At 37.0% G+C, this 22,307-nt stretch overlaps 1 protein-coding gene across 2 annotated transcripts in view; it reads left to right on the forward strand.

Moving 5' to 3' along the window:
• The window catches only part of fig4a (FIG4 phosphoinositide 5-phosphatase a), a 112,559-nt gene that overhangs the window by 75,793 nt on the left and 14,459 nt on the right, over positions 1-22,307 (forward strand). For both annotated transcript variants that reach the window (XM_084090872.1, XM_084090873.1), the window contains exons 17-21: positions 2,473-2,611; positions 9,444-9,502; positions 9,862-10,009; positions 10,876-10,959; positions 13,822-14,017. In XM_084090872.1, coding sequence (XP_083946998.1) covers positions 2,473-2,611; positions 9,444-9,502; positions 9,862-10,009; positions 10,876-10,959; positions 13,822-14,017 — 626 coding nt within the window. The remainder of the gene's footprint in view (positions 1-2,472; positions 2,612-9,443; positions 9,503-9,861; positions 10,010-10,875; positions 10,960-13,821; positions 14,018-22,307) is intronic.

A 22,307-nucleotide genomic window follows, 5' to 3' on the forward strand; every position in this document is an offset into this window, starting at 1 on the left:
ATTTAGCATCCTCAAAGTCTTGACTACATGCACACCGAGTTTGAAGGGGACACGGTGAATTTTCTAGGAGGAGTATTTCACATTCCACAGCAAGCGTTTTCCAAACAACCCATAATAGCCGACTTCCTGTTGGGCTGGCGTAAAACTTGACCGGGGTAAAGTTGTTCGGCCCGATGAGATCTATATGTGTACCGAGTTTCATATTAATTCATGCGAGCGTGTTTGATATATGGATCAAGTTTTAGAACCCCGTTCAAGGGGGCGCTGTTGAGCCCCCCAGCCACGCCCGGGTACCAGCTTCAGCCCGGCCCTGATGGCCGTGGGTTCTGACCTGTGTGCAAAGTTTCAAGAGTTTTTGAGCACGTTAAGGACCCCAAAAGCCCCTGAAACCTTGATTAACAATATAAAAGCAATAGTCAAATCCCCCCCTCCCCTCACACACACACAGACACAGAGAGAGGGAGAGAAAATTCTTCAGAAAATCCACATTCAAACCAAAATATCTCTCTTCCTGTTGGTCGGAGATGGTTCATGTAAATTAGAAAGTTGTCCGTCTTGATGAGAACAATACACATACCAAGTTTTGTGATTCTAGGAAAAACTAAGCCCCCATTTTTGACTAAAGGTGGCGCTACTGAGCCATTCCACCACGCCCGTTTCTGAAACTTTGCACATGTCTACGGGCTAATAAATGTGATGTGTCTGTTGAGTTTCATGCAATTTCAAGTATGTTAAGAGTCTCAAAAGCATCAAAAAATAATATTAAAGTTTGATGCGTTGCCACGGCAACAGTATCTAAGATATCAATAATCCTTTCACAGGTTTACATCTGCCGTGTGTCTACATTGTACGCATAAAGTTTGAAGCAAATCGGGTAAAAATAAGACACTGATTTCAAAGCATTTTGAAAGTGATGTACTTCCTGCTGCCTGTTGGTGGCGCTATAACTTTGACTCACAATAGTCACATCCATGTGATCGGCCTCTTACAACGAACACACTGCTGAAGTTTCATCAAGATCAGTTAATGTATGCAGAAGTTATAACACACTTCCTGTTTCATTTTTTCGCCATAAATTTGTTTCCTCGCCACGGCCAAACCGTTCGAGATATCAAAAATCCGTCCGCAATTTAGCATCCTCAATGTCTTGACTTCATGCACACCGAGTTTGGAGGCGAATCGATGAATTCCCTAGGAGGAGTACATTAAATTCCACAGCATGCGTTTCCAAACAACGCTAAATAGCCAACTTCCTGTTTGGCTGGCGTAAAACTTAGAGCACGAAAGTTGTTCGGCCCAATGAGATCTATATGTGTACCGAGTTTCATATTATTACATGCAAGCGTGTTTGATTTATGGACACGTGTTTGGATCCCGTTCCAGGGGGCGCTGTCGAGCCCCCCTGCCACGCCCGGGTACCAGCTTCAGTCCGGCCCTGATGGCCGCGGGTTCTGACGTGTGTGCAAAATTTCAAGAGTTTTCGAGCATGTTAAGGGCCCCAAAAGTGCCCGAAAGGTTGACAAAATAATAATAATAATAATAATAATAATAATAATAATCCTACCGAAAACAATAGGGCCTTCGCCCTTTCAGGGCTTGGGCCCTAATAATAATAATAATAATCCTACCGAAAACAATAGGGCCTTCGCCCTTTCAGGGCTTGGGCCCTAATAAGAAATTTCTAAAAGTATTTAGTATCGTGTGTAATAATATATGCTTTGGTTAAAATGTCTGCCAAATGGTTAAATATAATGTAATGTAAAAATATGAATACAATTATTTTAAATAACATTATTTAATAAATAAAAGACAATTCATTAAAAAATAATAAAATGAAAAACAAATCAATACATTAAAATGATGAAATTATTTTTTATATAAAAATACCTTGAATGTAATGCCTAATGTAATTCAAATGTAAAATAATAATAATAATACAATTATATTAAATAACAGTATTGAATAAATAAATAAAAAATAAAATAAATAATAAAATAAAATAAAAATACAATTAAATAAATATTGGTTAAAACATCTGCCAAATGGATAAATTGTAAAAACCGAATCAAACAGAAGAGCGTGTCGCTAGCGATGTCCCAGGAAATGCTTGAGCTAATAAAATGTAAACCTTGAATGCAGTGCAAGTCACTTTGGTTAAAACAAAACAAACAAAAACTAAATAAAATGCAGCTTAAACTAAGATTTGGTCAGACATGAGAAGTATTATGTAAATAATGTGTCTGTCTGTCTCTCTCAGATGCAGACAGACAGGACGCTAAAAACCTGTAAATGCTTGAGCTAATAAAATGGAGATTGCATTGAATACAATGCAAGTTGCTTTGGATAAAAGCATCTGCCAAATGCATGAATGTAAAACAAGCTTAAACTAAGATTTGGTCAGACATGAGCAGTGTTATGTATTATGTATTTAATGTGTGTGTGTGTGTGTGTGTGTGTGTGTCTCTCTCTCAGATGCAGACAGACAGGACGCTATAAACCTGTTCCTGCAGGTCTTCCAGCCGTCAGAATCAAAGCCTCATCTCTGGGAACTGCCCACTGACTTCTACCTTCACCACAGTAACACCATGAGCCTCCCATACCAGCGACACAGGTAATATTACACCGACTGAATGAACGTCAGCTTGTGTCACACCGACTGAGTGAATGTCAGCTTGTGTCACACCGACTGAGTGAATGTCAGCTTGTGTTACACCGACTGAGTGAACGTCAGCTTGTGTTACACTGACTGAGTGAACGTCAGCTTGTGTTACACCGACTGAGTGAACGTCAGCTTGTGTTACACCGACTGAGTGAACGTCAGCTTGTTACACCGACTGAGTGAACGTCAGCTTGTTACACCGACTGAGTGAACGTCAGCTTGTTACACCGACTGAGTGAACGTCAGCTTGTTACACCGACTGAGTGAACGTCAGCTTGTGTCACACCGACTGAGTGAACGTCAGCTTGTGTCACACCGACTGAGTGAACGTCAGCTTGTTACACCGACTGAGTGAACGTCAGCTTGTGTTACACCGACTGAGTGAATGTCAGCTTGTTACACCGACTGAGTGAATGTCAGCTTGTGTTACACCGACTGAGTGAACGTCAGCTTGTGTTACACCGACTGAGTGAACGCCAGCTTGTTACACCGACTGAGTGAATGCCAGCTTGTGTTAAACCGACTGAGTGAATGTCAGCTTGTGTCACACCGACTGAGTGAACGTCAGCTTGTGTTACACCGACTGAGTGAATGTCAGCTTGTGTCACACCGACTGAGTGAATGTCAGCTTGTGTCACACCGACTGAGTGAACGTCAGCTTGTGTTACACCGACTGAGTGAACGTCAGCTTGTTACACCGACTGAGTGAACGTCAGCTTGTCACACCGACTGAGTGAACGTCAGCTTGTGTTACACCGACTGAGTGAACGTCAGCTTGTTACACCGACTGAGTGAACGTCAGCTTGTGTTAAACCGACTGAGTGAACGTCAGCTTGTGTTAAACCGACTGAGTGAACGTCAGCTTGTGTTAAACCGACTGAGTGAACGTCAGCTTGTGTTAAACCGACTGAGTGAACGTCAGCTTGTGTTACACCGACTGAGTGAACGTCAGCTTGTGTTACACCGACTGAGTGAATGTCAGCTTGTGTTAAACCGACTGAGTGAATGTCAGCTTGTGTTACACCGACTGAGTGAATGTCAGCTTGTGTTAAACCGACTGAGTGAATGTCAGCTTGTGTTAAACCGACTGAGTGAACGTCAGCTTGTGTTACACCGACTGAGTGAACGTCAGCTTGTTACACCGACTGAGTGAACGTCAGCTTGTGTCACACCGACTGAGTGAACGTCAGCTTGTGTCACACCGACTGAGTGAACGTCAGCTTGTGTCAAACCGACTGAGTGAACGTCAGCTTGTGTCACACCGACTGAGTGAACGTCAGCTTGTGTTAAACCGACTGAGTGAACGTCAGCTTGTGTTAAACCGACTGAGTGAACGTCAGCTTGTGTTAAACCGACTGAGTGAACGTCAGCTTGTGTTACACCGACTGAGTGAACGTCAGCTTGTGTTAAACCGACTGAGTGAACGTCAGCTTGTGTTAAACCGACTGAGTGAACGTCAGCTTGTGTTACACCGACTGAGTGAACGTCAGCTTGTGTTACACCGACTGAGTGAACGTCAGCTTGTGTTACACCGACTGAGTGAACGTCAGCTTGTGTTAAACCGACTGAGTGAACGTCAGCTTGTTACACCGACTGAGTGAACGTCAGCTTGTGTTACACCGACTGAGTGAACATCAGCTTGTGTTACACCGACTGAGTGAAGGTCAGCTTGTGTTAAACCGACTGAGTGAACGTCAGCTTGTGTTACACCGACTGAGTGAACGTCAGCTTGTGTTACACCGACTGAGTGAACGTCAGCTTGTGTTAAACCGACTGAGTGAACGTCAGCTTGTGTTAAACCGACTGAGTGAACGTCAGCTTGTTACACCGACTGAGTGAACATCAGCTTGTGTTACACTGACTGAGTGAACGTCAGCTTGTGTTACACCGACTGAGTGAACGTCAGCTTGTGTTACACCGACTGAGTGAACGTCAGCTTGTGTTACACCGACTGAGTGAACGTCTATTATAGAGCGGGAATATTAGTGTTATTATAGAGCGGGAATATTAGTGTTATTATAGAGCAGGAATATTAGTGTTATTATAGAGACGGCAGGAATATTAGTGTTATTATAGAGCAGGAATATTAGTGTTATTATAGAGACGGCAGGAATATTAGTGTTATTATAGAGCGGGAATATTAGTGTTATTATAGAGCGGGAATATTAGTGTTATTATAGAGACGGCAGGAATATTAGTGTTATTATAGAGCGGGAATATTAGTGTTATTATAGAGCGGGAATATTAGTGTTATTATAGAGCGGGAATATTAGTGTTATTATAGAGCAGGAATATTAGTGTTATTATAGAGACGGCAGGAATATTAGTGTTATTATAGAGCGGGAATATTAGTGTTATTATAGAGCGGGAATATTAGTGTTATTATAGAGACGGCAGGAATATTAGTGTTATTATAGAGCGGGAATATTAGTGTTATTATAGAGACGGCAGGAATATTAGTGTTATTATAGAGCGGGAATATTAGTGTTATTATAGAGACGGCAGGAATATTAGTGTTATTATAGAGCGGGAATATTAGTGTTATTATAGAGCGGGAATATCAGTGTTTTTATAGAGCGGGAATATTAGTGTTATTATAGAGCAGGAATATTAGTGTTATTATAGAGACGGCAGGAATATTAGTGTTATTATAGAGCGGGAATATTAGTGTTATTATAGAGACGGCAGGAATATTAGTGTTATTATAGAGCGGGAATATTAGTGTTATTATAGAGACGGCAGGAATATCAGTGTTTTTATAGAGCGGGAATATTAGTGTTATTATAGAGACGGCAGGAATATTAGTGTTATTATAGAGCAGGAATATTAGTGTTATTATAGAGCGGGAATATTAGTGTTATTATAGAGCAGGAATATTAGTGTTATTATAGAGCAGGAATATTAGTGTTATTATAGAGCGGGAATATTAGTGTTATTATAGAGCAGGAATATTAGTGTTATTATAGAGACGGCAGGAATATTAGTGTTTTTATAGAGCGGGAATATTAGTGTTATTATAGAGCGGGAATATTAGTGTTATTATAGAGCAGGAATATTAGTGTTATTATAGAGCGGGAATATTAGTGTTATTATAGAGACGGCAGGAATATTAGTGTTATTATAGAGCAGGAATATTAGTGTTATTATAGAGCAGGAATATTAGTGTTATTATAGAGCAGGAATATTAGTGTTATTATAGAGCGGGAATATTAGTGTTATTATAGAGCAGGAATATTAGTGTTATTATAGAGACGGCAGGAATATTAGTGTTATTATAGAGCGGGAATATTAGTGTTATTATAGAGCAGGAATATTAGTGTTATTATAGAGACGGCAGGAATATTAGTGTTATTATAGAGCGGGAATATTAGTGTTATTATAGAGACGGCAGGAATATTAGTGTTTTTATAGAGCGGGAATATTAGTGTTATTATAGAGCGGGAATATTAGTGTTATTATAGAGCAGGAATATTAGTGTTATTATAGAGCAGGAATATTAGTGTTATTATAGAGACGGCAGGAATATTAGTGTTATTATAGACAGGAATATTAGTGTTATTATAGAGCGGGAATATTAGTGTTATTATAGAGACGGCAGGAATATTAGTGTTTTTATAGAGCGGGAATATTAGTGTTATTATAGAGCGGGAATATTAGTGTTATTATAGAGCAGGAATATTAGTGTTATTATAGAGCAGGAATATTAGTGTTTTTATAGAGACGGCAGGAATATTAGTGTTATTATAGAGCGGGAATATTAGTGTTATTATAGAGCAGGAATATTAGTGTTATTATAGAGACGGCAGGAATATCAGTGTTTTTATAGAGCGGGAATATTAGTGTTATTATAGAGCGGGAATATTAGTGTTATTATAGAGACGGCAGGAATATTAGTGTTATTATAGAGCAGGAATATTAGTGTTATTATAGAGCGGGAATATTAGTGTTATTATAGAGCAGGAATATTAGGCTGCTGTCACTTTAAGAGCCGCACAGATCTAATACACTAATACACACGTTCAGCACAGAAAACAGAGTCTCTCGCGCTTCAATGGTTTAAAGTCATATTGAAATACTCAAAGGAATCGATAAGAGGAATCGAAATTTAAATTTTATAATAAGTATCCGATTCCTGACCTCAAGTATTCGATTCCCAACCTTAGGGCCCTTTTACACCGACCTTGTTTGGTCCGGACTTTCAGACTTTTCAGTTTGATCCGAATCAAAATCACAGGTGTGAACCCTCCTCTGGACCACGGTCCGGACCGAACAGACCAAATTTAGTCAGACGAAAAGAGGTAGTCTCGGTCCGGATCAAACTGAACAAAGGTTCGGTTTGTTTCTAGTGTGAACGCATTTTCTGTATGGTTCGGACTTTCAGAACATTTACAGGAAGTTCCAGATGTTCCCGCAGGATTGCTCGCTCTTCTCCTCCTTTCCTGCCGGCGACGATGAAATGTTCGCACAACGAGGACGTTCATTTGGCGATTGTGAACTCGCCTCGAGTATAGCTGGAGCTGCAGGGAGTAATGGCGTAATAATAACAGTATAGTGGGAATGATGTGCGTCTGTTCATTCATTCAGTCAAAGTTTCCCGCCGAACTGACAACACTCTGACGTCAGACGCACGTCCGTTTACAAGCCAATCAATGTCGAGATGCAGCCCACAGAGATGATGACGACGGGACGCAAGTGTGTCACGTACAGTTCTTTAGTGCGCTCGCAGAATTGCAATGTGAAACCAAACCAAAACTAACCGAATGTATGAAATGTATCAAACATAAACTTTGGTGCGGACTCTCAGGTGTGAAAGCGCCCTTAGTTGTGACTTCTAAAAGTGACAGTACTAGTGATGCTTGCTGTAGTAAACGGCAGTATGAACAGGTTCTGGTTGGTGTTTCATTGCCTTTAGATCGTAAAGTGTGTAAACATCAAAATGTTTTTTCCGCCTCGTTTCGTCCATCCATTCCTCTCTGGAGTTTGTGCTTTATTCTTTTATTGCCCTGATGTTAAAGAAGTGTGTGTGTGTGTCCCGTGACCCAGTTTAGTGTCCTGCAGTCGGACTCCGCGTGTCTTAGTGATGCCGCTTGCGTAATGGACGATGTGACAAAGCCTTACGCTGATGGTTCGACTATTATCAGGCACAAAACGAAATGAAACGAGTCTGACCTGTATACGGAAATTGTATTGTCAGATCGTCTCTGAAAGGACAGTTCGTGTTCGAGGACACAGACACACACACACACACACACACACACACACACACATGCATGTGTTTCCATTCAGTCCCCTGATCGCCAGCACAGTGTGTTCATGTATGTGTGTGAATCTGAGTCGTACTGAACTTCACCCTTAAATCACAAGAAACAAACGTATAATACTTGTAGTTCCCGTTAAGATTTTTGCATTGATATTATTTTCTGTAAAAATCGCCTCAAATTCTCACTACTGTAGTGCAAAAAATAATAATACAGGGTTCGTACAAGTGCTTAAAGTGCTTGAGGGACCTATATTTGACTTTTCGAAATGTAAGTCCTGGAAAACCCTTGAGAACAGCCACATTTACGAAAAGACACTTGAAAAGTGCTTGAATTATTGAAATTAGGGTTTCATTTATTTATTTTTGGGGGGAGTGTTTGATAAGTGCTGGTTGTAGTCTTTGAAATCCCAAAAAAGTAGTGCTTAAAGTCCTTGAAAGTCATGGAATTTACATTAGTGTTATTATTATTATTATTATTGTTATAGAAATATGTATTTATTTATTGTATATTATATTACCAATATAAATTTTATTATATAATAATATAATTAAATAAATTACACAAACACACACACATATGCATATGTACAATGTATTATTTGTTAAAATGAAAAATATATATATTTGAGATATATAAACACTTATATAATTGTTAGAATATATATAAAAAATGTATATTTGTAATTTAATATAAATAAATATATATGTGTATATATTTATTAATGGAAATGTGTGTGTATATATATATATATATATATATATATATATATATATATATACACATTAGTACAGTATGTGCAAATACATTGAATTCATTTTATTATATTCTTTGTTATGAAATTAATGTATGCCCAGTTTAATTAAAAATAATATATATACATGTTATAATTTACATTTTTGTGTGTTTGTCGTGTATGTGTATATTAATCATTTAAATGTTTTAGATATTATATTATTATATAATTGGTAACACTTCACAATAAGGTTTAATTTGTTAATATTAGTTAACATGAACTTGAGCAATACATTTGTTACTGTATTTATTAATCTTTGTTAGGATTTGCTTCTAAAAATAGTTCTTAATTGTTTGTTCATGTCAGTTCACAGTGTATTAACTAATGTTAACAGATGCAACTTTAGATCTGAATAATGTATTGGTAAATGTTGAAATTAACATTAAAAAATATTAATAAATGCTGTAAAAGCTGTAGAATTATTAGTTCATGTTAACTAAAGAAACCTTAATGTAAAGTGTTACAATACAGTTCATATATCATTTTTCTAAATGTTACAATTATATATTTCTGTGTTACCCTGCCCTTTACAAAGCAGTATTGATGTGATACCATGGTACAGATCGTAATATCATGGTACTTTGATATAACCATGTTCATATACTGCCATATTACATGCATATCTGTAAAACTGTGGTATTACCATGGTACAACTTCCCAAAATGTCATGGTGTTGCTATTGTAGCGATTCCTGGCGGGTTCACGTCATCTGTGTGTTTTTCTCCTGCAGTTACACACACTGGTGGTCTGACGGAGTGCTGGCGTTCCTCCCGTTACCGTATGATGAAGGTGATCACTTTACACAGCCATAAACACCGATATGAGAGACGTGAGGTTACATATTAACCAGAAACCCAAGTGAGCCCCTCGCTGTCGTTCACTTCAGACTTCACATGTCCTGATTACCATTTACTCTCCTCCACGTCATCCAAGATGTTCATGTCTTTCTTTCTTCAGTCGGAAAGATATGAAAACTTTGGAAATATTGAGATATCATTTTTTGTCAATATGGCGCACCCCTAATGTACAGCATTAATTTTATGTGTAATTAAATGTGACTTTAAGAAGTGTGCAGAACCCTGTGATTGACTGATATGAGTTCTGTGTGTTGATCATAGAGAGTTTCTGAGTGTGTTTGTGTGTTTCAGCCCAGTGTGAGAACAACAGAAGGAAGGTTGTGGTGAAGCGTGTGAACCGATATGACGAGAGCATCGACATCTACACCGAGTCCTTCAAACCGTACGAGCTCACCTCGTTCGACGACACCTTCAGCATCGCCATGACCAACTCCTCCAGGTCAGAGTTCACACACCGTTACGTGAACACACACTTCTCAACCTGAGCGTTTCATGCTGGGGTCTTCAAGAAAAAAAAAACATTTATAAAAAGCTCTTTAAATGTCACATCTATGAGTAAAATAATGTTATAAGTACATAGTATTTTGTGTTTTATATTTAAGTATTTATTAATTAATTAAAATGTAATCTAAATTTTAAATATTTAAGGAAATAACAATTCAAGTTTATTTAAATTAGTATTTAATGACTAATTATTAGTTTATTTTTTTATATATTTTTTTAAATGAATATTCACGTAAATATCAATTTAAATGTTTAAGTAAATATTAAAGTACATATTTATTTAATTATTTAATTATTTAATTAAATAAATATTTAAGTAAAAAGCTATTTAAATATCTAAATATTAACTAAAATAATTATGTTTTATATGAATACTCAAGTAAATATTTATTTAAATATTACTGTAAATATTTATTTATTAATTTAATTTTTGTTTGTATTTAAATGAATATTCAAGTAAATATCAGTTTAAATGTTTAAGTAAATATTAATTCAAATAGTTCGTTTTTAAGTGAATTCTTAAGTAAATATTTATTTAATATTAAGGTAAATATTTATTTATTTATTTGTTTACTTATTTAAATGGATATTACAGTAAAAATCTATTTAATTATTGAAGTAAATATTTATTTCTTACGGGTTTGGAACGAGATGAGTGTGAGTAAATGATGACACAATTTAAATTTTTGGCTGAATTATCCCTTTAAATGCTGTTTGTGCTCGCAATGTTTTTCTACATTTACCAAAAAAGATTAATATTCATGCTTATGCATAATTTCTCTTTCTTGTCTTTTATTTTAGGGACTTCATGCCGAAGTCTGTCGGGCTCGACCCCAGTCCATTTACAGTTCGCAAACCAGACGAGAGCGCGAAGTCTGTGTTGGGGTGAGTTTGAGATATTCATTATTAAATATATTATGAAGTGCACGGGCAACTTCTGAGTCAGTGAAACTGTTTTCACCGCGTTTTTGTGTGACGTTTAAACAGGACCTATGATGCTTTTTGTCCATGTTCATCTGTCTTTAGTGTGTAATGTTGCTGTTAGAGGATGACAAGCTCCAGTTCTTCTCTATATCAGTGTCAGTGTTTCTGAACTCCTGAAACGCCTCCATTAGTCTTGAGTTTCTCCCGGGAACGAACACGTCACAATATTCCTCATTAAAATAATCCATATATTAGGTATACCTAATGGACGCATTGTTTCATCTGCTAATAAGAAATTGCATAATATTCTATCCTTTGCTGCCAGAAAAAATATTTTAGTTAATTGGATCAGTGATAAATCAACATCTCTTAAAGGTTGACAGTCATTTTTGAGTTGATTCCCCTGGAGCGTCTTACGGATGCATTACATCAAAAAACATGCCAGTTTTATAAAGTCTGGACGCCATATCTGGACTATTTGGAAACTCATCTTCGCCCTTTTATTAAGTAATTTTGTAATTGTATAACTCTCTGGGCGTTGAACCTTTGTCCTCTTCTGCATCTTTTTAAAATATGTAATTGTTTTGTTTTTATTCTCTAATGTTTTATTATGGTCTAGTCCTGTTTTATATACAAATCTGAGCTATTGGCGTTCCTTTGTTTTATTTTATTGTATTGTATTTGGTGTCTTGTTATATTTGTATTATAATGAAAATTCTATATACATAATTATAAAAATAAAAATAATAATTCATGCGCAGAATAAAGGGGCGGGGCCTGGTTGAGTGAGTTAGTAGTGTGTTAAACTGGCGTTTATGGAAAGGGGCGGGACATTTCCCAAACACACTCGCAGCGCTCGACCAATCACAACACACTACTCCAGCCACGCAAAAAAAAAACAATGTCAATATGTGAAAAATAATACGCCCTCTTTAAGAAAAACACACACTCTCATGTACAGTCCGTGACCTTCTCCGCTGGAAAACCAATCAGGGATTTCACTCGTGTTTCTAGCGTGTGAATATTTATCATGCATAAGCAGCTGTCTGATGTTGTTCAGAACGGGAATCTGCCTTATGTACTTGAAAACAAGTTGATTTGTGCTTTAATATGCTTTAATATGATAAATATTGAGATCTGTGTGCGCTGAGCTTCTCTTCCCGGCACTGTTTCCTGCAGGAGTTTGTTTTTGCGGCCACAATAATGCCAAATATATACTTAATAATCAGGAGCACCGCTGTTGAATCTCCAATGGCAAAAACAACAATTAAGTACAGTGTGTGTATATATGTATGTATGTGTATATGTATATGTATAAGTTGTGAGATTATGAATTGTAATGAAAGGGAAAGACTGGCACATAAACAATATAATGATAGTAAATATTCAACACAACTTTATATTTTTATTCAGGCATTAAATTAATCAAAAGTGACAGTTAAGACATTATTAATGTTGTTACAAAAGATTATATTTAAAATAAATGCTGTTCTTTTGAATTTTCTATTGAAAATTCAGCTTTGCTGTCATAGGAATACAATTTTAAATATATTACAATAGTACATTTTAAATATGTATGTATTAAATATTCTATTATCTATTACACACACACACACACACACACATTCAAACCAAAATTTATCCAGACGCCTTCAACATTTCTCACATTATCACAGTTTTTCGCTATAGTTCAGAAAATGGTAATAAAATATGACGAACTCAGTTGATATTTGACTGGTTTTGTCCGTCCTTCTGTTAGACTGTCTCACACATGAATTATGTTGAATATCTGTCAGCTGTTAAATTTAACTACACAATTAGATAATACCAGTTTAGCTCAACCAATCACCAAGCAATGCTTCATTTTGTTCAGTCTGTATGTAATAATATCACGATACAGCAATTCTGCGATAATCAATATATTACTAGACAATCCTATAATGATACTTCACGATATCTGTGTAACTATGAGAACAAAATGCCAGTGAAAAGGTAAAGTGCAGGTTTTCTTTCTTTATTCAAGTCCAAAACTGTTAGAAAACAGCACAAAAAGTTTTTAAATCTGTAAATTAAACATTTTATGCTTAAAACTTTTTAAAAGCTGAAACTTTTCTTTCTGTGTAAGCTGACACATCTGACTGCTCGTTGACTTTAGGGTTAGGGTTAGTTCAGTGCATTGATGAACAGTGACGCAAGAGTTGACACAATAAGCAGTGTGTGTGTGTAATAAGCAGAGTATGTGTGTGTGTAATAAGCAATGTGTGTGTGTGTGTAATAAGCGGAGTGTGTGTGTAATAAGCGGAGTGTGTGTGTATGTGTAATAAGCAGAGTGTGTGTGTAATAAGCAGAGTGAGTGTGTATTAAGCTGTGTGTGTGTGTAATAAGCAGACTGTGTGTGTGTGTGTGTGTGTGTGTGTGTTTTTGTTGGTCAACGGCTCAGTCTATTTCAGTTCCTCAATAGCAACGCTCCATCAGTGCTCCTGAACACACACACTCGTTCTCAGACCAGCAGCCCATGGACACACTAATCCATTCACTATTTAAACAAAGTGTCGCAGGACGTGAAAATGAAAACCGCGTCGGGCTGAAACTAGCAAAACACACTTGTGTCGCGCCTGGCGCTGCATTGTGCTGAGTGTATGATAGGGCCCATATTATATATATTGTGACACCCCTAATGATTTATACAGACGCGAGACACTGCCTTCTTCCAGCTTGCGTATTCAAAGCGGCTCTTAGTGTTTTGCAAGGATGTGAATGGCAAAGATGAGTTGGATTTTGATGCATTTTGCTTCCGTTGATCTTCCTTCTGTTGGTTTGCAGCAATAAGTCGAGTAAGGAGGACCTGGTGTTGCAGAGGAAGACGGCGGCCAGCGCTCCTCCTCCTCCCACTGAAGAGCAGATCTCCAGCAGTTCTGAGGATGAGTCTGAGGAAGAGCGTGAGGATGATGGCACCGGGTCTCAGCGCTCCACGCCGATCAGACTCGCCGATCCGAGCGACAGCATCCGCACACATGAGGTACGACATCTGCTTCATATTAAAGCGTTAGTTCACCCAAAGATGAAAACTCTGTCAGTAATCACTCTCCCTCATGTTGTTCAACCCCGTCAGACTCTCGTTCATCTTCAGACACAAATGAAGATATTTCTGATGAGATCTGAGAGCTGTCTCACTCCTCCATAGGCTTCTCTGTAATCGATATCTGCCATCCCAGAAAAGTTAGTAAAGACAATGTTTAAAATAGTCCAAGTGACTACAGTGGCTCAACCTTAAGTTTATCAAGCGACGAGAATACTTTTTGTGCTAAAAAAACACACAAAAATAACGACTTTATTCAACTCTTCATTTTCTCCTGAGTGAGTTGACGTAGTGTAACAGCGCAGCGCTTCTGGGTTGTACATCAGAACGGAGGCTCACTATTGGCCGACGCTGGTCATGTGTGTGATGCATGTGATGCTGGCCAATAGTGAGCGCCGTTCTACCTAGTGTGTTGCAGGTCTGTGTTTTATTGGCTCTTCCCACCCTCTACACTCCCACTTTCCCACAGCTTTACACGCACATTTCTACAGACTTTCTGTATGCAACATTAAATAAAACAGTACAGCATGTTCAATAGAGCACTTTTACAGTTTCTGCTGTATTTATTTTTCATGCATCACACCAGAAATTAAAAGCCAAGTAAAGTGCGTTGCATTGTGGGATACTGTATTATACCTACAGATGATTAGTGTAGTGTGTGCTGCATGCAGACTGCATACTACCGCCTCAAAAGCAGTGTGTTCTGCAGAATGCCATTGTGGACCTTCAGGTTCAGTCTGAGAAACTGGGAAATAAAGTTCCCCATGTCAAGTGGTTTTGAGCCGACTGGAGCGCTCGGGTGAGATCGTGTCAGACAGGACCGGTGATGTTTCATTAGTTCTGGAGTGGTTCTGCTTGATGAAATACAGCAGATGATCTTCTCTAGGGTCTCTGAATGGAGGCCATAAGGTGGCATTAAAGTTCAGTGTGTCCTCCGTGTGGAAATGAGTCTGTGCCGGCGGGAGATTGAGTTTGAGGAAGTTTTTAACCAATACTTATGATTGGAAATGTGATGCGAACATCAGGGAACTGGAGTCGTGTCCTGGAGGGGAGCAATATAGTTTTGATTCTTAATTTAATTCCAGATTGTTCCTAGTTAATTATGTAAACAGTCACATGACTTCATGTTGTGTCAGAGTGATCGTGTTTACGCACATTAATGTCACTGTAATGTTATAGTTACCAGTGGGAAACTGGATTTTCTTTCTAAACTTTGGGGTGAATCATAGCAGATGTTAAGTGGATCATACTTGAGTTGTTTGTAAATGTTTTCTGTACAGTTTATTTGAATTGCACCACAAATTACATGATGTGCTGATTAGTAGAATTAATCGCACATCAAAGTTGTCTGAGGAATTACCCCACAAAAGATCATTTAAAGTCATTATTGTGTTGAATAATAAAAGCGTCAAATAGACATTACTAAAAGTAGCTTTAGAAATTAATATTTGATTTGATTTCAACATTTCAACATTAAACTTTTAGGCGATAACGACCATGATTTTTTTTTTCAGAAGCTGCATCTGAATTGGTATTTAGACATATTTACAGACCAAAACAATTTATCTTCAAAAATATCTACTTTTATGTTCCGCAAAACAAAGAAAGTCAAACAGGTTTGAAATGACATGATGGCGAATAATTGAAAATAAACATCATTTAAATTTTTGGGCAAAATATCCCCAAAATATATATATTTTTTATATTTATATTTTATTCTTTATGTAATGATACTCCAAATAAGAAAGTAAAACTGCCAGTAGGTGCTGGTAAATGTTTAAATGAGTGAGTCATTGAATCATTGGTTCACCCGATTGATTCGTTCAAACGGCTGATTCATTCAGGAATGAAGTTAATGGTTCTCTGTATGAATGAGTCATTGAATTATTGGTTCACCCGATTGATTCGTTCAAACGGCTGATTCATTCAGGAATGAAGTAAATGGCTCTCTTTATGAATGAGTCATTGAATCATTGGTTCACCAGATTGATTCGTTCAAACGTCTGATTCATTCAGGAATGAAGTAAATGGCTCTCTTTATGAATGAGTCATTGAATCATTGGTTCACCCGATTGATTCGTTCAAACGGCTGATTCATTCAGGAATGAAGTAAATGGCTCTCTTTATGAATGAGTCATTGAGTCATTGGTTCACCCGATTGATTCGTTCAAACGGCTGATTCATTGAGAAACGAAGCACCGCTGTGTGTTACTCTGAGACACACAACAGTTCTGCTCTGGCTTTATAGGTCATATTTTTATTGGCAAAATTGTGCAAAAACAGACAATATTGTGAGTAAAATATAATACAATATTAACTTTTTATTTATTGAACCGTCATAAAATCAACATCACATTTGCACTCGTGCTATTCGGGACAAAACCAGCACTCATGTGATATTGCTTAACTATATCATGATATAAATATGAGACAAAAACCCATACAGTGGCATTTTCCCCTGATATCTTGAATTCTAGGGTCATTCTAACTGTACTCTATAGGCTTCATCTCGCAGTGAGTTGTTGCTCTGCTTCATGTTCATCAATCAACTGTATAAATGTAAGATGAACTACAGGTCTGAGGCGGCCGCGTGCGTTAAATCATTTCAATGCCTTATTTAACTAATTAATTAAACTAACGTGTTAAATCGACACCCCAAATACATATTAAATGCATTAAATCATTAACTATTACGTATGAGCACTAATAATAATGATATCTGAGTTGAATGAGTTTATGAAGAGTGTATTCTCCTCTCATCGTCCTCGCTCTGTAAGTAGTGTGTATTATCTGAGCGAGTGAGGCTGTTTTCAGGGGCTTTGTTTGAATCTGTGTGTGTGTCTGCACTCAGATGCCCTCGCTGAACAATACGCCCTGATCCGCTCTTTATTAATTCTCCACTGTGATTCTGATGATGCCGTAATCGGGTTTATATCCTGGAGAAACTGATGTTACCTTGGCCTGAGGACACATCATCCTTTCAACTTGTTTTCCCAGAATTCCTCCTACTGTATCTGTGTAGTGTCAGGCCCGGTGAACAGTCGACTCGTTCACATAATCCTTTCTAATTTGTAACCAACGAATAATGTCAACTAACTGATACAATATTGCTCGTAATGCAATGCAGAGAGAAAAAACTTTACAAATATTCATAGATTGCAAAATGCAATGATAATAATATTGATATATATTGATATATGAATAATATTGATATATAATAATCCATTTTATATATATATATATATATATATATATATAGCTGTTAAGACTGATTTTTTTTTGCTTGTTTAAGAAAAGTTAAATTATTTATCAATGGGTGGATGAATGCATTGTAAAAAATATATATATATATTTATATATATCAATTATTTGTTATTTACATAATTTTCTTATTTTTTATATATTTTAATGGGGTAATTAAAAGCTAATCAAAATGCATGGTTCATTGAATTCATAAAACTTTAACAGTTTATACACTTTAACAATATATGCATCGTAAAATAATATATATAAAATACATATATCAATTATTTCTTATTTATATATATTTTTAATGGGTTCATGTCTAATTTATGTCTAATTAATTTAATTAATACAACTTTTAAACAATTTTTATTTATACTTTTTTTATATGTATTTATATTTATATATATATATATACGCATGTAAATGTATTTTTATATATGTATGTTATTGGATTTATTTTTGCATGTTTCACATTGGAGGGTTTCTGATGCATTCACCAGCTCAAACTCTCTCCTTTGTCTCTCGGACCGAGCGCATGACTCAAGGTTTCTGTCGTGTCTCCATGCCAACAAGGCCATTTGGATTTATTTACCTTTAGAGACACTGAAGGTGGGATTGAGGGAAAGAACAGAGGGATTTTAATGGATGGTGGATGAATGAATGAGGACACACTCAGGACTTTAATGAATAATATGAATACAGAGGCTTCTCCTCTCTGGATTCCTTCTTGCTATTTTAGTTTTTTTTGTATTCAGTTTATATTTCTGTTTTGATTTTTTTTATTTCTGTTTTAATGGTTACATTAATCTTTAATAATCAATACGATTTCTAATTAATTACTCAATTTAATTAAATCATGAATAATATTTTTTAGGGCCATGTAATATCAGTTTTATTTTTTCCCGTCTCTTTTATTTTTAACCAAATTCTGTGTCCCGTTTTAATTGTTTAATTAAATAAAATAAAAAAGCATGTCTTTTCAATTTAATTCATAAAACTTTAACAGTTTAATAATGTATTTCTGAAATTCTATTTGAATTGTTCTGGAGTTATTATTTAATACACATTTATTATTGAAAATAGTGTTAATCAAATAAAGCCATAAAACATTAACAAATTGTCACTATTGCTTGCATTTACTTGCATCACGTTAGTGTGTTTGATCTGGATTCTAGGTTTAAGGTTTGGTTTAAGAAGTTTTGTTCGGATGCTGTGTGTGTTTTAAACTCATGCCACATTAATGCATGTGTTTGGCTCTTGCTCTTGACTTCATCATAACAGTAAGCTTCTCTGATTGAGATGTCATGTGATGTTATGAGCGTCCATCTACAGTTTCAGTGAGCATTAATGTATGCATGCGTGTGTGTTGGTGTTTTCTGAAATGTTTACTGCATTTCTGGATTAAATTAGGAAGGTACAAGCGGAAGTATGGCGATATTAATCAGCATGTTCTGATGAAGAGGTTATGAAAGCGTCACGATTGTTTGTCACTGTCACACTGACCTGTTGTCATGGCTTGATGAATGTGTGTCAGGGACTGTGTTTCTCAGGTATCGTTCACACACACACACACACACACACACACACACACACGTGTTCATTACATACATTTACATTTAATAATTTAATTGTTTTATCCAAAACAACATACAAATGAGGAGAGCATAGGAAGCAATCAAACCAACATTAGGGCAACAATATGCAACTGCTGTATCCGGTCCCAGTTAGTCCAGCAAAGTACACGTAGCAAGTTTTTTATTTATTTATTATTATTAATAGAGATAGAATAGTTAGTGTTAGTATTAATGAGTCAAGTGTTGATGGAGATGTCTTGACAATCCTCTACGCACACCTTGGCAATAGAATCACCGTTGGCTAATAAATTGTTTAGTTTACTCGTCAGACTGATATAATATATATATATATATATATTCCACCAAATCAGCTTATCTTTGTAAAATAGCACAGCTTTTTAAATATCTGAACGTACACTGACTACACTCTATCAAGCATTATATTATGATAATCAAGCACTATTTAATGATAGAACTTTAGTAATTAGAGCTAAAACTATGTATGAATGCATATTTGTCATTTTAAAAGATATTGTTGGTCATTCAGTGTTTCTGTAAAATAAAAATTGGATATAGAAATAGATAATAGTAATTATTATTAAAAGATAATAATACTACAACTAATTCTACTACTAATAACAATATACAACACACTAAGGATTGATGGGCTGCTGGGTTCATGAATATTAATCACATTGTCAGCGTTCGCCTGAACTGATTTGCTGAAATTAAAACGGGCATGAGCGCCAGCCAATGAGATTTAACCGTTTGCGCATTAGCTCCGCCCACTACCAGAGAAACCGGCATATCTTCTGCTTGCTCTTAAAAGCGGAATAATTCCAAATGATCTCCATTTTGACTGGAAAATACAACAAAGAATATCGTTATATATCGCTGCACATCCAGTACGCTGCATTGAAATAGTACAGATCGCATATGCAAGTGATTTACTCGCGTTGTAGAGGGTTGCTTGAAAATGGCTAAAGACTCATCAGCTCGGTTTGAGGGATCAGTCCAGGTGAAGGTTCATGAAAGTGAATCTGTGCCTCTTTGGGATGATGGCACCACTGTTCACTTGCTGATCACGAGCTTCTGGAGACACACAGTGAGTTTGGGCATAGGGGAGCAGAGCCAGAGGTAGCAAACATCAGCGCATTGAGTAGCGATTGGCAACCGGTGCAAGTTTATGGCTCTTCGGCTCGATAAACATCACTCTTCTAGATTCTGGATCAGTTGCAGAGGTTTGACAGATGCTGGAAGGAGAGAGCATTACAATAGTCCAGTCTGGAGAGAACAAGAGCTTGGACCAGGTGTTGTATAGCTCCAATAGGAAGGGCCTGGCACTCCTAATGTTGTAAAAGGCAAATCTGCAGTTCTAGCAATGTGGTCTGTGACGTTCAGCTGATCATCAAAGGGTGTCTGCGGGGTCTCTAAAAAGTATTAAAAGTTGATAAATAAATTTAGAGAAAATTAAATTATTACCATACCCTCCAAGGTATTACATTTTGTATCATCTTTTCATTATGTATATTTGTCCAAAGAATTGTATTAATTTGTATTAGACTGTTTAGTTGTGCTATCTTACAATCAATATATAGTAAATGTAAGTTAAAGTGTCGCTGATGTAACCGGGTAAAACTTGAAGTGGCGATGAGGTCTTAAAATGTATTTGTATGTATTTAACTCCATGATTCCTGTATATATGCATCAAATCAAGTCACATTTATTTATACAGCGCTTTTTACAATACAGATTGTTTCAAAGCAGCTTTACAGAGATAACAGGAAAATAATGCAAATAATCAATCACGACTCCAGGGTTCCTGGCTGTCCTGAGAGGAGTTAAGGTTGATGAACCTACAGCTGAATGGAGAAGTTGTTGAAGTGTTGGGTTGGCCGAGACTACTAGTAGTTCTGTCTTCACAAGGTTGAGTTGAAGGTGGTGGTCCTTCATCCAGCAAGAAATGTCCGTCAGATCCTCTGGTTGGGATGAGAGAAAGAGTTGTGTGTCGTCAGCATAGCAGTGATGGGAAAAACCATGTTTCTGAATGAAAGATCCCAGTGATGACATGTAGATGCAGAAGAGAAGCGGTCCCAGCACTGAGCCCTGAGGCACCTCACCCCTCCACGACACCCTGAAGGACTCCTGAGTACTCAGAGGTTCCTGAGATGCCCTTTATCTTGAGGATTGACAGGAGGATCTGGTGGTTAACCGCGTCAAAAGCAGCAGACAGATCCAGAAAGATAAGAACTGAGGATTTGGAAGCTACTCTTTTCAGTCTCAGAGCTTCAATAACCGAGATCAGGGCAGACTCAGTTGAGTGTCCGCTTTTGAAACCAGACTGGTTGTTGTCTAGGAGGTTGTTCTGTGCAAGAAAGATCGAAGACTCGTTCAAGTGTCTTCACAATGAATGGAAGAAGGGATACCGGTCTGCAATTTTCTAGTGCTGGATATAGAGTGGGTTTCTTAAGCAGTGGGGTTACCGAGTCTGCTTAAATGCTTTGGGAAAAGTACCAGTGTGAAGAAAGGTGTTGATGATACGAGTGAGTGCAGGTACAACTGAGGAAGAAATGGCTTGAAGGAGACGAGTGGGGATCGGATCAAGTGGACAGGTGGTAGGGCGAGTTTAGAGACTTCTGCTTCCAAGAGCAGAGAGAAAGAGGGGAGAATGTGTGTGTTCGCTGTTAAGATGTGTGTCAAATTGTGGTGTGGAAAATTGGCCGCTGATGGTGGTTTTATTTATAGAGAAGTCGTCAGCTGTTAGGGTCGACAGGGTTCGCACAAGGTGCTTAAAGTGCTTGAATTTGACTTTTTGAAATGTAAGTCCTGGAAAACCCTTGAGAACCTCCATATTTCAGAAAAGATGCTTGAAAAGTGCTTGAATTATTGAAAGACAATATACAGTGCTATGCATAAGTGAATACACCCATGCTAAAGTTGACTAAAAAGAGGAATAAAAAATCATCTTTTGGAAATTGAACTGAATGCCTTAATTAAAAAAATTAGGAAAAATCCAACCTTTAAGGACACCAATTTTCTTTGTGAATGAATAATGTATCGTAAATAAATAAATGTTCTTCCTTAAAATACAGGGTGCATAAGTGTGGACACCCCTATGTTAAATTGGCATGGTTTTATTTCAGTTAGCCTAATAGCTGGTTTGATTTGCATTGAGAGATGATCTTATGGAAAGTACTCCATGCCAATCTCTAGGTATGGTGAAGGCTATGTGATGATGTGGGGCTATTTTAATTCCAAAGGCCAAGGGAACTTTATCAGGATGTATAGTATCCTGGATCCATGAAGTAACTGGCCTTTAAAAATAAAAATCTGCCTGCCTCTATGGGAATTTAACATAGGGGTGTCCAGACTTATGCACCCTGTATTTTAAGGAAGAACATTTATTTATT

Source organism: Abramis brama (assembly GCF_963993115.1).
Source record: "Abramis brama genome assembly, chromosome: 18".
NCBI lineage: Eukaryota > Metazoa > Chordata > Actinopteri > Cypriniformes > Leuciscidae > Abramis > Abramis brama.